Source organism: Poromitra crassiceps (genome assembly GCF_964638095.1).
Source record: "Poromitra crassiceps genome assembly, chromosome: 15".
Taxonomy (NCBI): domain Eukaryota; kingdom Metazoa; phylum Chordata; class Actinopteri; order Beryciformes; family Melamphaidae; genus Poromitra; species Poromitra crassiceps.
In genome coordinates, this window is record NC_139634.1 from 20,769,221 (window position 1) to 20,786,783 (window position 17,563).

At 43.1% G+C, this 17,563-nt stretch overlaps 1 protein-coding gene across 1 annotated transcript; it reads left to right on the forward strand.

Moving 5' to 3' along the window:
• The first annotated feature begins 51 nt into the window (after positions 1–51).
• commd5 (COMM domain containing 5) lies at positions 52–8,017 on the forward strand. Its single transcript, XM_083652079.1, has 7 exons — positions 52–241; positions 1,304–1,464; positions 2,699–2,727; positions 2,869–2,919; positions 3,194–3,289; positions 4,180–4,255; positions 4,671–8,017. Exons 1-7 carry the CDS (start codon positions 121–123, stop codon positions 4,770–4,772), a joined length of 636 nt encoding a protein of 211 aa, XP_083508205.1. The 5' UTR covers positions 52–120; the 3' UTR covers positions 4,773–8,017.
• Positions 8,018–17,563: the final 9,546 nt, after the last annotated feature.

The following is a 17,563-nucleotide window of genomic DNA, read 5'->3' on the forward strand; positions in this document are numbered from 1 at the left end:
GAGACTCCGAAGGAGCATGTGACATGAAGGCGGAAGTTGTCAAATAAACAGGGAGGGAGACAGATTCATGATTGTATTATCTGTTTTCCGTGCAAAACGCATAGATTTGCATGATTAGTCATGTCTTCGAGCCATGCGAAAGACTCCAGTTTTCTGGGAGGCAGGATACCACCAGAAATCGAATCAATGTCAAAAAATCTAAAGGATGTGGACCAAGAGATGTTCCGAAAAATACTCAAAGGTAAATGCGTTAATTTCATGCAAAGCTGGTTGTCTCTCTTAAAAAGCTATTATCAGTTTTGGATTTATGTACCGTAGTTCATTCTATCTAACTTTAATGGTACATGGAATTGTCTATCTAAATGCATTTGAGAGTTGTCTATGACTGATGTAGCGTACGTCCCCTTGAGCAAGGCACTTAGCTCCTCCTATATGTGGATTATATAGATAAAATAAACATACTGTATCTCAGAGTTTAGTGGCCAACAGAACAAGACTGAGGTGGATGGATAGCCCCCCATCTGTGATTGTGTATTTGACTGTTAAATGTAACATGTTAACATCATTTTACATGGCCACATTCATTTCAAGTCATTCACAAGCATGTCTCAGAGGGCTTTACAGAGAATATGTCTAGCTAAGTATAGCTAAGCACTGTCAACAAACAGCTCAATCCTGTTTATTGACAGTGCTAGCTATACTTAGCTAGAAGAGGGAGAGAGTGGGGGAGAGGGAGTGAGAGAAGGGAGAGAACAGTGGAGGGAGGGGAGAAGAGAGAGAGCTGAACAGAGTACGCTGGGGCTGGGCGAGACGGTTGAAATCAATATCACAATAATCACAGCGGTCAGTTTCAATACCAATGTATATCACAATATGGTGCATGTAAGCAAAGTCACGTTTAGTCATCCAATTATCATATTATTATATATTACAATTACAAAATACTTGAATCCAGGGGTTTATAAAGTGTGGCAGAGTGAGCCTCCCCTGAGAGAACATGTAGACAGCCCCCCTCCCCCATTCTTGTCATTGCTATCATTACTATTCTTGTTGTAGCCTATCTGTTCCACTCAGGCATAAAAATGAGTTGCAAAAATGTTGTAAACATCTTTATCTTAATTTTTTAAGATAGATTTTAAAACATCTTTATCTAGAAACGCACACAAAAAACTGCCACCTACCCCAGGGACTGCACCCGACCCCTGGGGTTGCCTCAGACCTTAAAACCCATTAAGGAGACAGTAGTGATTATTACCATAATAAACAAAGAACCAATAATGCCTGTGAATGATTCTCTCCCCAGCTGTGGTCAGCGCCCTAGAAGGGAAGGACTGCAGAGAGGTGATGAGGTCAATAGCAGAGAGCAGTGTGGTGCCAGAGGAGAGGCTCAGTCACATTGTAGCTGGGATGTACAGAGTGCTGACTGAGGCCATCCACATCCCAGTGTCATCCCTTAAACAGGAGGTAAGCTGCTGCTCAATCATGTGACTAAGGTAGCAAAAATCCATTGACTGATGTGAAAACTCGAACCTTTTCCCGAAAACTTTAATGACTGCCGAAGGTTTCGGAGTCAGTGTGTAATCGTGAGTGACACAACATGCGGTCGTATTTATTTTTAAACCTGCGACAATTTCAGACGGAAAATACTTGGTGTGCAAAAGCCTATGGAACATTCATGGGTGCTGCAGAATGTGGTGTTTCTCACACTGTGGGTCCAGACTCAAGTCACTGTTTGTTCCTAAATAATTATTCGTGATTAGGTTGGGCTGTAGGTTGCTTTGCAATTCTTATTGATTTTATTTGTCTTTGTCTTATTGTCTTATTTGGTTTGGGCAACTGTGAAGCACTTTGTAACTGCTGTTTTGAGAAACCGGGTCTGGGATGCTTCTAGCTAACAAACTGGTGTCGGAATCCTGGCCAGTGAATGATTGGTGGGTTCGGAATCCTGAACCCACCAATCAGTAACAACTTTGGTGATCAGGCGTGCCCACCCAACATGGCTCTGTTGACTTTTGAAAATGAACCACTCTCTCATTGGTGCTACAACCTGTCAGTCATTCAATTGTTCCCCCTCACAACAGCAGTGAGGGCTGTGAAGTGGCACAGACTCATTTATGTATTATGTGGAGCGCAGTGATTCAACATCATATTTGAGTCTGGGGAGAGACTACAGTAGGCAAGGCAAGATGATTTAAAAATTGGTTACTTCTGTCAGTGTCACTAAAAGTCCAAGTCAATCCAATCCAACATGAGGTGGTCAAATTATGCCTGAACCAATTTTTTTGTATCAATCAGTAGTCAAAGTATCGACATTAATCAAATTCACCTCCTAAATTCTATAGCTTACAATTTGAAGGACCAAGAGACCCTGAAGGTGTATACTATAAAGATGTGCTCAGGGCTGATAGCTTGATTGAGAGAAAGTTAGGAATATAGCGTTTTTTGATCAGTAAGACGGTCATGTAAGACAACGCACTAGACTTGTTGGTTTAACTGGCGACTAGGGCTGTGTGATATGACGGTAAGTGGCGACCATACCATGATGCACATAGGTTGTATGGTGGAAGTATGACTTTTTCATGGATATCCAGGGCAACAAATATTGATGGTTGGTTCATGAACATGGACATGTACATGTACAAATTTAACACTATAAAGTAAAATAATACTTGACATTTGGTTTTGTCTCCCTCTTTAGGCCTTCAAAGAAGATCTCAGAGAACTGAGGCAAGGGCCATCTTATTATCCCGCCATTCACTGTTTTAATTAATTAATACTGCTACTTATACCTAGGCTGTACAGTGGGTACACACACACACACACACACACACACATATATTAAGTTTGCTGTTTTTGTTCTCTCATTAGGATACCTGAAGACTTCATCACAGATTTGGCCAGTGTGGTTTTTGGAAATCGGTATGTTGTCATAACCTATAAATTAACTTATTTTGTGTCTACATATTTTCCCTCTAGTGATTTATCTCACATTGCCATGAATAGAGAAAAAGCATAGCAGTTGTAGAGTATATTGGATTTGGAACTCAAGCTGGTTTGATCAGTAGTGTGGCTGGTTATCATGCCAGCAGTTACAGCACGGAGTCATAGGGTTGAAGGCAGAGCTGTGGTCCTGTTACAGACAGCTTTCAGGTGTATTCTCATTGCAGCGGTCCATCTCTCTTTCTATCTTCAGTCGTGCGGCTCTAGAGACAGTGGCCTCCCAGCAGGATCCTCACTTGCCCACGATGGAAGACTTTAGATGGAGAGTGGATGTCACCATTTCTACCAGGTAATACTGAGGGAGAAGAAGTGAGACCATGGACGAATGAACGCATACAAATGTAATTGCCGTCACACACACTTTCCATTGCCGTTTCTGTGGAGTTTGTGATGGGAATGACTGGGTTGGTGAAGGGACAAGTGTTATGTGTGTGTTATGTGTCTGACTCACTGCCCACGTAACTGTCATGTCCAGTGTGTGTTAGAGCTCTTACATGTGTGTGTGTGTGTGTGTGTGTGTGTGTGTGTGTGTGTGTGTGTGTGTGTGTGTGTGTGTGTGTGTGTGTGTGTGTGTGTGTGTGTGTGTGTGTGCGTGTGCGTGTGCTTGTGTAAAAAAAAAAAAATTGACATGGGCAAGATTAAGTCGGTTCAAGGTTCTAAATGCCAGTTTCAATATATTTTCGGTTAATTGCCCAGCCCCTACACTAAGGGCAAACATATATTCTGATGCGATCATACCTTTTGATGAAAAATCCCATTGTCATTGCCTTAAAGTAATAATCAGCGAATAGAAAAAAGGGGAGCTTCTTGATGCTTATAAAGAATTTAATTAATAAAGAAGTAATGTACAGGTATACTTAGATAGTTAATACACAATACATCTTCAGGAAAGGACAAGGGCCCTTGTCCTTTCCTGAAGATGTATTGTGTATTAACTATCTAAGTATACCTGTACATTACTTCTTTATTAATTAAATTCTTTATAAGCATCAAGAAGCTCCCCTCTTTTCTATTCACTGTTTATATTGGCCTGCTGAGCTCTTTTGTTGCCACTTTTTGATTTTTCTTAAGTAATAATCAGCAAAATATTGAAAGTGTTGCCCATGTTTTATTTCATAAGTCTAGGTCTGTCCTCAGTCTAGGAGTCTCACCTGGTGTCTGTCTCTCATCTCTCCCTAGCTCCTTAGCCAGAGCCCTTCAGCCCTCTGTCCTGATGCACATGAAACTATCGGACGGGACTTTTCAACGCTTTGAGGTACTCCTTTCATAAACTATGGGCTCATTTCAGATTTGACATACAGTTTGACATACTACACAGGAGATGCTGTTTTGGTACTGTGATTCACACTTTTAAACACAAGACTTACTGTACATTAATAACACTGATACTGATTTTAAAAAATCCTGTAGGTGTGTTACAAAATAATTGTTCTATTCTTTTCAATAACTATTATTGTTTTTGGGTTTGTTTGTTTTTTCTTTTTTTTCTTTGCTTTTTTAAGTGCTCCGAAAGTAATACAATTGTGGGCATCATCCTCTCAATATAATATACTATTTTGTGTGAAAAGCTTGTGATATTATGCTATATGGCTGAATTCCCCACCCCCTAATACAGCTTTCTCTGAGAAACCCACTCTGTATTGAATCATTGTTGCGGTTTTCCTCTCCAGGTGCCCGTGTCTAAATTCCAGGAGCTCCGCTACAATGTGGCTCTGATCCTCAAAGAGATGAACGACCTGGAGAAGAGGAGCATCCTCAAAATCCAAGACTGACGCATCATTTAGGCCCGTCACTAAACCAAGTGGTCCTGTTTCACTGTCCTTAGCTTTCACTGCACACTCAATACTTTAAAGGAGAACACCGCTCATTTTGGGAATTCAAATAAATGATGACACTTGTATGCACTAGGATAGAATAATGAGTAGTTATCTATATAGGTCAATCTGAGCACCCAGAGTCTATGACTAATTAGACACACGAAATTAAAACAGAGTGTGGAGAGAAGGCTTTGTCTGTCTCCATCTTCTTTTTTTCAATATTTTATTTTTCAATTTCCAGAACAACAAAATCAAACAAACTCAGAGACAGGAAAAGAAAAGAAAGAAAAAGCATACATATATATCGACATTCAAATATTATTACAATGTGGTGCTACATGGGCTGCATGAGGCACTTATGTGCTGTTAAGAGATGTTATGCATGGGATCCCACACAAGGGGTCCATGAGAAACCAGCTGGGCGAGAAACCCGTCGCCCCTAAACCTCACCAAGGTAGGCCAGAAACGGGTCCCAGATAATTAAAAACAAAAAATTAAGTGAGTTGGTCCTCAGGAACCAAGTCTCTCCATCCATATAATAGAGATAATGTCTGCCAACCACAGTTGAAAAGAAGATGGGGAGGGGGACTTCCATTCCTGCAGAATGAGTTTCTTGGCGACAGTTGTCCCCTGTGTCAGAGACTGTTGCACAGCTGTAGGTAAGGTCAGAGAGGACTCCGAGCAGCCGAAGATGGCTGCCTTCGGCTGGAGGGTTATTTTGTAGGCCTAGAGCAGTGGTTCTCAAATGGGGGTCCGCGGACCCCCAGGGGTCCGTGGCACTTTGCCAGGGGGTCCGCGAAAAGTTTTCAAGTAATTTTTTAAATTTTTTTATTTTTTTTTATTAAAAAATAAAATGTGTTAGGATGATGTCATCATTCCTACTGTGATGTCATCATGCCTACTATGATGTCATCATTCCTACTATGATGTCATCGATCACTGATGATGTCGCAGTCACTGGTGATGTCATAACACAGGTGATGTCATATTCGGGATCTATAAAGGCCCATTTCTGCAGGCCCTCAGCATTGGTTCATAAACTAAGATCACGTCAACCTCTGCAACCGTTCCCAACCTCGAACCGTGCAGACCCAGCTATCAAGTTCCACAACTTCCCTACTCATCGAGACTTCAGTTACCAAGAGTGTCTTGACCATCAACTACCCGCGAATAGATCCACATGTCTTCCGACACCAACCCTGACAAAAATGCTACATGTTACTTATTCCTTCTCAAACTACTTCCTACATGGTGCTAGTCTATCAAAATATCTTGGCTGTCATTGATTGTGTTGCATAGTGGTTTTCTGTACTGTTGACAAATTATGATATTGTAAGTCGCTTTGGACAAAACAAAAGTGTCTGCTAAATGACGTAATGTAAATGTAATGTAATAAAAAAAAAATATATATATATATATATTTTGCAAAATCTTCATAGTTCAACGAAAATAGTTTATGCTTTAAATCTAAAATGGTTCATGGATTACATTCTAATAACAAACCTATCAAATTAAAAGTCAAGCACGTTACCGTGGAAACAATTAAGCTTAGCCCAAAATCACAAATCAGAATGAGGGGGTCCCCGGTATATTTTCTATCTTGTAAGGGGTCCTTGGCTGAAAAACATTTGAGAACCTCTGGCCTAGAGTACCAATCAAATATTTTGGCCCAGAATCCCGTTAGTGAAGGGCAGAACCAGAAGGCATGAAACAGAGTGCCATCTGACACCTGTCACACAGTGGTGAGACAGAAGGGCAAATCTTGTGCAACTTATGCTTAGAATAGTGAAGACAGTGAGCGACTTTAAATTGGATCAGCTACTATTAACTGAGCAGAGTTGTCGTCTCCGTCTTTAAAGTAGACTAGAGTATAATTGGTCCTAAAGTCGTCAGACTGATAGACTGGGTTCCCAGATTGCACTCATATAGGAGATCATATTTGAATCCTGAAAAACAGTGGTGCTGGTCACATAGTATAATTCATTTAGGAGATGGATTTTCACCTTGGTATTCTCAATGTGGAACTTAGCCAGATTTCACCTTAATTTGACTGTTCCACCCGGTTTTAAAGGACCTAAGTGAAAATCACATCAGACTTTTAGAGTTCTTTGATGTAGAAAAATGCTGCAGTGCTAGCTTTGTCTGTTAAATCGGTAACACTTTATTTTCCTGGGTCTGCAATTTCCTAATAATAATTTTCTAGAAAGGAACTGTTAATTTCTTAGGAAGTTTCATAGAAAGAACAATGAAATTATATACCCTACTAATTATAGGGAACATAGAGGAAGAGTCGAATGGTCATGCCTCCAATTTCTTCTGGTTCCAAGACAGAACCATGAAATGATGTAGTAGCTATAGAGAAAATTATCAATTAACTAGAATTAATTTGGATTTCAATCTATAACAATATTACATAATTATATGAATAATGACTTTACTTTTGAAGTTCTTTCCAAATTGACTATCATTTCATGGTTATTTCTAGGAAACTTCCTAAGAAATTAACCATTCCTTTCTAGGAAATTGTGGACTCAGAAAATAAAGCATTACCAACAAATCTGATGTGCATCCACCTAAAGATGGCCTGAAGCTGAGGTCTGCCTTACAGATACAAAGATTGGACCATAACTTGTATATTGAATGAATACAAAACACTTTAATTGCATTTACAATTTCTGTGTGCATCCCAAATGCTGGGAGCAAGCCCATGTGCACGTGTTGGAAAGTCTGCTGTCTCTAATCTCAACTGAGCCAAAATACAGTTAATTGGCCATTTCCAAATCCAGAGTTGTATATAAAGAATGAATGGGGTGTGTAACATGGCATTGCAGGCCCAGGGTGTGTAACATGGCATTGCAGGGTGGAAATGACTGATTTTCTATTCTGCTTATGTTTTTATGCCTATAATTCAAGCAGTGGTAAATCCATTACAGTAATTGATTTGCCCCTTAGTGTTTGAGGAGTATAGATTAACCCTGCATATAATAAGTAGTTAGGATTTGTTTCCTGTCATTTTGTATGTGTTATCCATAACAAGGAGTTTTTACTGGATGCACATTGCTCCATATAAAATAAAACGTATAATATTTTCCAACTAAGTGATTTGTTCAAATTCATGTGGGTCCACAACCTACAGTATTGTGTATCTATCTCTTTGGCCTCAACATGAAGACACCTGGAAACCTTTCATTCATAGTTGGAGCTCCAATCTACAATTTGGCATATACATTTTTATATTAACATTTATTTATATTAATTAAAGTGATTTATAAAGAGACAATATGCTTTTTGTAACTTTCATATTTTTTGCAGTTTGAACTACAAAATGCAGGTTAATGTTTTTGCCTCAGTGCCTACAAACATTACAAATTACATTCAGCCTCAAAATACACGTTCAATCTTATGCTTATCACATACTTTGAATAAAAAGCTCTGTCCGTAAACAATGTCTACAGTTATAATTATAAAACATCAACAAATCCAGTAGCACAGGTTTTTCAGCGGGGGGCGCCATGCTGCATTTCTCGAATGAAGGTACGAGTAGTAGCTAGTTGTGTGTACTGTGTACACTGGCGCCGGAACAAGGGGGACATGGGGACATTTTGTTCCCCTTAAAATTTGGTCCCCCTAAAAAAATCTTTTTTTTTTTTTTTATCTGAGGGGGCAACTGCCCCTGATGCTTAGAGCCCACTTTACACTGTTTACACAGCCTGTGATGCTTGTTAAATGGTAAATGGCCTGCATTTATATAGCGCTTTTATCCAAAGCGCTTTACAATCAGTAGGTAGTCTACATTCACCCATTCATACACCGATGGCGGCAGGCTGCCACGCAGGGTGCCTACACACCATCGGGAGCAATTTGGGGTTCAGTATCTTGCCTAAGGACACTTCGACATGCAGACTGGAGGAGGTGGGAATCGAACCACCAAACCAACCACCAACACCAACCACCTTTGATCCAAAGCGATTAGTGGACAACCCGCTCTACCTCCTGAGCTACAGCCGCCCAGTGAGCCACTTGTTAAAGCCGTGATCGTTGTGGGATTATTACACCTGAGACAGACAGACCCAGGGATCAAGTTACAGAGAGCCCACTTTACACTGTTTACACAGCCTGTGACACTTGTTAAAGCCGTGATCATTGTGGGATTATTACACCTGAGAGACAGACAGACCTGGACTCTGTACTGCACTCACTGTCATTGGCTGCTGCTATAATCGTATACGGTTATTGTTATTTTATTTTTGTGTTGAGATGACAGGTTTTGCACTGTGTTTCGAAGTGATAATAATAATAATAATAAGTTCAGTGTTTCTGCCTGTGTTGCTGTCTGTTGTAGTGTAATTGTAAAATGACCTAAAGGGAGAGCAGGTCACCAAGTGAGTGAGAAAAGGAGAAAATACTGAATAATGACACCACTACAGTATAATCCTAATGTTAATTTAAAATTAGATATTCCTCTAAATATGGCTAAAAATCATCCAGACGTTCAAAAAAACGTAAATTTTTCTTGCCGGGCGCCGGCAAAAAAAGATTGGAAAAAAAATTGACAAAAAAAAAAATTGACAAAAAAAAAAAATTTGCAAACTCGTTCCAGCGCCACTGACTGTGTACAGCACATCCAACCTGTTTTAGGCCAGGTGCCAGATACAAGTAGTGCCTCAAAAAGCACATTAATGCATGGTGCATTGATGCGGTGGTGGGGGTGTGTGTGTGCGTTGGGCCACCGACCTCTTTTATCTGGGGCGATTGGTGGACGACCTGCTCTACCTCTTGAGCTAAAGCCGCCCCAAGGGCTAAGGTAATAATGAAATACTGTTTTTTATTTTTTCATTGGTAATTGGAAATAGCCTATTCGTTTTCTCATAACCAATTGGCATGTAGCTAAATTTGATCTGAATTCCTTCTTATCTTGATGATCTATGATGAAAGACAAACAAAGAAAAAATCCATAGCATTGTTTCCTAACGCCTTAAGGCAAGCTATTGAATATTTGCAAGTCAAGCTCTATCTATCTATCTATCTATCTATCTATCTATCTATCTATCTATCTATCTATCTATCTATATCTATATATATATATATATCTATATATATATATATATATATATATATATATACTGTATATAGATATATATAGATATAGATATAGATATATATAATTAGCCTATATTGCCTATTGCCTATATCCAAGACCATGTGCACTTTTAGTTATTCTTCCTATTTCTTTACCTCTGAATATTGACATGACCGCTACGCTGCATACTGACAAGACAAATTATTCGTATGTAACCTTGCATATTGTGGCAATAAAAGTGATTCTGATTCTGATTCTCAAAGTGATTCTGATTGAAGCTGTAAAAATGGGATATCACAGCAGGTATGAATTAGACCCATTATAGTTGAGGTATTTTACCACAAAAATGTGGGTCAACCTCTCACCTATTGCAACAAAACCAAACTCAATGGATTGTGTGTCCTCAATATGTTCTAAATGGGAGAAGAAAGGCTTAAAGAATCCTATGAGGGGAAAGATTTGAAAATCACACTGCACACTACAGGTGAATACAGGTCATATTTTTAATTAATAGCACCATGAAACTTCCCCAGTTGATAATTATTTTTTGTATTACAAGTTTTCTGAAATTGTATGCAAATGAGGCATTATCTACTTAAATATGTGCTAATTCGCATACATTTCCAGAACAGACATCTGAACGTTGGATAAAGCCAGGCTCAAAATTCTTCAAAAAACTTGTAATACAAAAAATAATTGTCTTAATTAAAGAGGACATGAAACATTTGATCATGTGACTGCAGTTCATTTGCATTTAACCTCAGACAAGACAGCACACTGCTTTCAAGCATTCAAGTCTGAAATGTACATAGATTTGCTAGAAAGAGGAACAACATTTCAGCTTTTCGTCAACTAGGGTGCTTCTAGATGGTGTCACTAGGTTGACTGTACAGTTACAGTAGTGAGGATTTTGAACGTTTTGATGAATCAAAACAGCCACAATCCAAGTCAGAAACACAACATGCTGTGAGTTATAGAATTCAAAATCCTTACTACCAACACTTAACTAGCCTGTACTACATTATTATACTCTACTGTACAGCACAGTCAACCTAGTGTCATCTAGCAGCGCTCTATTTGGTGAACAGCTGAAATGTTGTTCATCTTTCTAGCAAATATAGGTAAATTACACTTCTTATCTATTCATCCAACGAAGATATTGTTGTACAATAGTCTTGGCGACATTGAGGATACCTGTTGGTCATGACCCAGTAGGACACCGTCCAGGGCAGACCTTCTGCTGAGCTGGCTCGACTGCATTGCTGGCCTATTTAGACACACAAACACACACCGCAGTTTCAAGGTGTGAAGGGACAAGTGTTATGTGTGACGTGTGTGTTATGTGTCTGACTCACTGCCCACGTAACTCTTATGTCCAGTGTGTGTTAGAGCTCTTACATATCCATGTGTGTGTGACGTGTGTGTGTGACGTGTGTGTGTGTGTGTGTGTGTGTGTGTGTGTGTGTGTGTGTATGTGTGTGTTAGTTAATGCTTATTTGCATGGATGTCGGTCAGTGTCTGTCTTTCTACATGTGCATGTATGTCAGTGACAGTGTGTCTCTGTCTGCAAGAGTGTGACGGTTAGTCAGCATAAGTGTCTGTGTGTGGGATTGAGTTCACAGACTAGCCGACCTATATTACCACCACCACTAGTAGTAACATGGGCACTAGCCTATAATCCATACACACACAGAGGGAACTCCTTTAGCCAACACTTATTAACATGTTATGTATGGTATGTTATGTTATGTTATGTTATGTTATGTTATGTTATGTTGTTATGTTATGAATGGAGGCAATACTGTTAAATGAATGCTAATAAGATGTACAGCGTATTATCAGAAGACTTGTTGGGACTATCCATGGACAGTTCTAACCGCCACTTAAACCTAACTCCAATTCTATAACTCTGAACATAAATAATGTTCTTTTTAAAGTGAGCACTGCCCAAAATGTCCTCACACCGAAGTCCTCACTTCTACCTTCCAAATAATAATACAAAATATATTATATCTCGTAAGTACTAATAATATTTGAGCTAGGTTACTAAATCTAATAATTATTGGAATGCACTGATAATAATGTGACTAAGACTAATAATAATCCAATCTAATGAAGTGATAGAATACCACAAGATTCAAGGTTCAAGGTTCAAGGTTCAAGGTTTTTATTAGTCACATGCAGCATCACAGACATGTCAAGAGCAGTGAAAATTAAGGCCGCGGCCGCTCCCATATTGTGCAGACAGGATAAAAAGACAAACACGAAAAACATAGCTAAAAAGTCTGATAAGCGCTACGAGCACATAATCAAAAGTACGGTCAAAAATACACAGCAGTGAACATGGTGCACTGCATAAGGCAAAGAGAAAAAAGAAAAGAAAACAGTAAGCAAGATAAAAACGCCAGTGAACACAGTGCACTGGGTACCAACTATTTATGAATCAAGGGCCCTGATGGCCTGAGGGAAGAAGCTATTCTTCAATCTCTCGGTCCTCGCCGCTAGGTGTTTCATTCTCCTCCCAGAGCGCAACCTCTGAAACAAGTGGTGGCCTGGGTGAGAGCTGTCCTTCATTATTTTCGTCGCCTTGGATCTGCAGCGTTTGCTATAGATGTCCTCCAGGCGGGGCAAGGTGGAGCGGGTGACGCGTTCCGCGGCCTTTATGACCCGCGTCAGTCTCTTCCTGTCCTTGCCGTTGCAGTTTCCATACCAGGCAGAGATGCTGCTCGTCAGCACAGACTCAATCGTGGCAGAATAGAAGGCCTTCAATAAGGCTGGGGATTTGGTGTGCTTCCTCAGCCTCCTGAGGTAGTACAGCTTACCCGCTGTCTTCTTCACCAAGGCGGTGACATGGGCACTCCATGTCAGGTCCCCACTGATGTTTACTCCCAGGTATTTGTAGGTATCTACCACCTCCACTGGGGTCCCGTCGATGTTGATCGGCAGATGCGGGGTCCTCTTACTCCGCCTGAAATCCATAACCATCTCCTTCGTCTTGGTGACATTCAGGAGAAGATTGTTCTCCTTACACCAGTACGCCAGGAGTTCCACCTCCTCTCGATAGGCTGTCTCGTCGTTGTTTGAGATCAGCCCCACCACCACCGTGTCGTCCGCGAACTTGCCTATGATGGTCGAGGGGTGTGTCGCCACACAGTCGTGGGTGTAGAGGGGGTAATACAGTGGGCTCAGCCCACAGCCCTGGGGGGCGCCGATGTTCAGGATCCGGGGGCCTGTGGTGGTATTGTTGCCCCACCTAACCCTCTGAGGCCTGTCAGTCAGGAAGTTGAGATGCCATGGGAGAAGAGATGGAGTAATCTCCAGGTCACTCATCTTCTTGATAAGCCTCTGAGGGACAATAGTGTTGAAGGCGGAACTGAAGTCCACACACAGCCATCGTACGTAGTTCCCCTTTCCTGCATCCAGATGAGAGTAGGTGGCATGCAGCAGGTGGGAGATTGCATCCTCAGGGCTTCTCTTTTTCCTATAGGCGAATTGGGTGGGGTCGAAGGTGTCTGGCAGTTGTTTCATAATCATATTTTTGTGATTACTGATGATGGTGGTGATTATACGGTATAGTCGCATTAACATATTGCTAACCATTGCTGCTAAAGTGCCCTTGAGCAAGGTGGTGAATCCCACATTGCAGGATTGTTGCACTCTGGGAAGCTTCTCTGACTGACCTGAAGTGGGACTGCCTGTTTACATTTGTTCAAATTGTTTTCAGTGTTTTCTTTACTGCATGCAAATGGCACGGTGGTGCAGTGCCTGGCCTGCACTGCTGCCTCATCACAACAAGAAGGTCCTGGTTTGTTTCCCGCCTGGGTCGCTGTTGGCACTGGGACGTGTTCTTCCCATGCCTGTCGCTGCCCAGTGCTCAGGTGGGTAATCTCGTTAGGGGCCTTTCTATGTGGAGTTAGCATGACTCTCCCTGTGCTCACATGGGGTTTCCTTCATATAACATGAGAAATAACCCCCATTAAAAACATGCAAACACTCCTGTCCTGTCTCCTGGACATTTGGAATTGGTTCCCGGGCACCACAAAACAATGGCTGCCCCCTGGAGGAAGGTCAACCATGGATGACAGAGTACAATTTTGTGTTGCCGCACCACTGCATGTGTGCATGTGTTGTGTGTGGATGTGCTGATGACCAAATAAAGCTTCTTAAGATTCGTCTTCATCTTAAATTCAACTTGTTCCATAAACGTACTGTAATAATCCGCTCCCGGGATCATTAAGTGAGGAGGAGAAGAGGCAATACTTGGTACAGTCTTTATTCCTGGTTCACACTCATAGCTTCTAGCTACACACACAGCTCCTAGCTACACACACGTCCTGTCCGCTTCCTCGTATTCCCAGACTCGCTCACCCACCCGAGACCGGAAGTCCCCTACACACTGGCTGGTCCGCTGCCTTCACGTAACGTCGTAATCGCCACCGACATGTCAAACTCTGGGTCGCCACATTACCCCCTCCCTTCTTAGGCCCGCTCCCACGCGGGCACCCACAACCCACACATATCCCCCTGTACCAAAACACACCAACACATCAACACTTTTTCCCAATATCTTTTTTTCCATCCCCACATTAAATTCTAATTCCCCACAACAGTCTTTTCTTTTCTTTTTTTTTCACACACCATCATCTACATCATTGACATTTTCCCCCTTTCCTTTTACACTCATTTTCACTCACATTTCAATTATTTAAACCGCCATTTCCATCCCCCCTTTCAAAGCTTCTGTCCCATCTGAAGCACTCTAGTCCCTCCCAACCCCCAGTGGGGTTAGTCCTTCGCAGGGTGACTCTCTTCGGTCCCCCCTCTGTGCCCTACAGTCATCACACGCCCTGCAGTAGCTCCGCACATTCTCCCTGAGTTCGCCCCAGTAGAATTCCAGACTAACACGGCGGAGTGTGTCCTCCACCCCCCGATGACCGGCCCCGACTCCCCTGTGTCCCCATCGTAGCACCCCCCCCCCCCCCGCAGGTAGCTGGGCACAACCCTCTGGAACCCCCCCGTGTTCAACAGCCCACTCTCCAGACGCAGGTCCGAAAACATATTCCACAGTAGCTTCGTGGCACCGGAACATGTGCGAATCTTCTCCACAGGGGGCCGGCGTCCGGCCGCTACCCACGCATACACCGGACTGATATCCGCGTCCTCCGCCTGCCTGCGCCTCCACTCATCTTCCCCGATATACCAGATGGCGTCCACGTTGTCCGTCCGGTCCACGTCTACACAGTACTCCTCTTCCTCCGCCTCTTGCACGCGCTCGTCCTCCCGTCCCCCTCCCCCAGGGGGCAGCGTGTTCAGGTCAGTGGGGGGAACACAACCGTCAGCGATCTCCACCTCGGCTTCCTGCACCGCAATTGTGGGGGGTGTGGAGCAGTCAGGTTGGGCTGGTTCCTCCGGCGTTGACCCCTCTCGCTCACCCGGAGACAGGAGCGTTGCTCTCCCGACTGTAACAGCGTTCTCTTCCCCCCGGCTGCACTCATTCTCCTCTGGAGACACAATCGTCAGTCCCCTGACTCTAATAACGTTCTCTTCAGCCTGTGTCCCTCCTTCGTCCTCCACAGACTCAGTGCAGTTCCTGGCCAAATGTCCAGGCTTCTTACACGACCAACAGAGTCTCACCTGCCAGCCGCCTGCGCATCTCTCCTCTCCCGCTGTCCTCTGTCCTCTGACAGCCTCCGGACACTCCCTGGCCAGATGTCCAGACGTCCCGCACGACCAACAGACACCCGGGCGCCCCCAGTACCGTTGCTCCACGTACCTGGTTTGCCCCGAATGACTGCTGTGACACCACCTCGCCAGATGACCCTGTGCTCCACAAGTCCAACACAGTCTCTGCGGCCCCTCCGTCCGCTTTTCTCCGTGCTGCGTGACCTCCTGCAGCCGTTTCATAAGATCCTCTGCCCAGACAGGCGTCGCTTCCAACAGCCGTCTGATCTCCTGCATCAAGCGGGCCTCCACGCCGGCAAGCACCGCACTGAACTCCTGCTTCAGGCGTGTCTCCATGCCAGCCAGTACCGCGCTGAACTCCGGAGTCGGTAGCTCCTCCCTCCCCCCGTCCAACGACGAGGGTCCACCAACGTGTGCCATTCCACGTGGTGTTTGTAGCAGTTAGCACACCAGCTAACCCCCAGCTAGCCTCCAGCTAGCACGCACAGCTAGCCTTGCAGCAGTTTAGCAGACACAGCTAACCTTTCAGCAGCTAGCAGACACAGCTAGCCGCCCACGCCTGGCCGATCCTCCAAGGCGTTAATTTTCACTTCTTCTCCGCTCCTCCTTGCCCCTTCTCACACGCCAACTGTAGCACTCAAGCCGGCCTACTTGAGGGAAATCCAGCCCGATTAGCTTGCAGCTGGTTGGAATCTCCGCGACGAGCAGCAACAGTCCGTGTCTCCGTTCCACTTTTTTTATTTTTTCTCTTTGTTCTTTCGATGCTACCGCACGAGGCGAGCGGCAAAGTTCGTAGTTAACACTTCTGTACACCAATGTAATAATCCGCTCCCGGGATCATTAAGTGAGGAGGAGAAGAGGCAATACTTGGTACAGTCTTTATTCCTGGTTCACACTCATAGCTTCTAGCTACACACACAGCTCCTAGCTACACACACGTCCTGTCCGCTTCCTCGTATTCCCAGACTCGCTCACCCACCCGAGACCGGAAGTCCCCTACACACTGGCTGGTCCGCTGCCTTCACGTAACGTCGTAATCGCCACCGACATGTCAAACTCTGGGTCGCCACAGTACTAATGTAATGCCCAATTGTCTATAGACGGTTTTCACAGAATTGTCAGTCCTGCTCTGCTTCTCTTTTTTTTCTTTTCATGTCCATAGCAAACACTGTAACAGGAAGTGAGCTGGGGTTCAATTTAGTTTCAATTTATGTTTTTGTTGTCAAGTTAAAACCGTCTATATGGAAAAATTGAAAGTGTTAATTTAATTGTGAAATAGTAAAAAAAACAAAAAACAGGCCAATGTTTATGTAACTTCACACACCCATTAGAGTTTTGAACAGCCGCCACAGAGCCATATCAGCTCTGAGTGAACAAACAACTCCCCAATCAACTAACTCTTGTCATCTCATAATATTGTGACTGAAAATTAACACAACACTGCAAAGCTTGCTGGAGTCAGTTGAATTCCATCTAATCTAAACTAATAATAGCCTGATCATACTCTGGGTTTATAGGTTTTAGTTAGCCACAACAATCTGCATCATATTGGGATTGAGCAGAGAATGTAGCTCTCCAGACAAAGCTTGAACACAACTGACCTATATTGATCTAATCAGGCATTCCCAAACTATTTTATATCTAGGTGGGGTCCTAAAATAGATATGCATGCAAGCACAGACCCCGCCTTGATGAAATCACATTCCAAGAAATCAGATTTGAGAAGACATCTATTGTTAGATATGACTTGTTACAGCATCATCCTGCACTGTCTCTACTGTGGGTGGTGTGATAGCAACAGTGCAGAGTGAGACCTCTGAACAAATCATCCACCCTTACACATTCCTTCCCACTGAGGTCACTTCTAGGATGGTAATTATGATACCAACTTATATAGGAAGGCCATTAGTGACAGCTCCCCATGTCCCTGATGGTCCCCGCAGTGCACCCCCACCTTTGCCACCACTGATCAGTGCAAATGACA

Bases quoted from the DNA above. Each gene is read 5' to 3' on its own strand.
- commd5 (XM_083652079.1), top strand. From the start codon at position 121: ATGTCTTCGAGCCATGCGAAAGACTCCAGTTTTCTGGGAGGCAGGATA. The intron at 2,920-3,193 runs GTATGTTGTCAT...TTCTATCTTCAG, and splicing joins AGTGTGGTTTTTGGAAATCG to TCGTGCGGCTCTAGAGACAG. The intron at 4,256-4,670 runs GTACTCCTTTCA...TTTCCTCTCCAG, and splicing joins GGACTTTTCAACGCTTTGAG to GTGCCCGTGTCTAAATTCCA.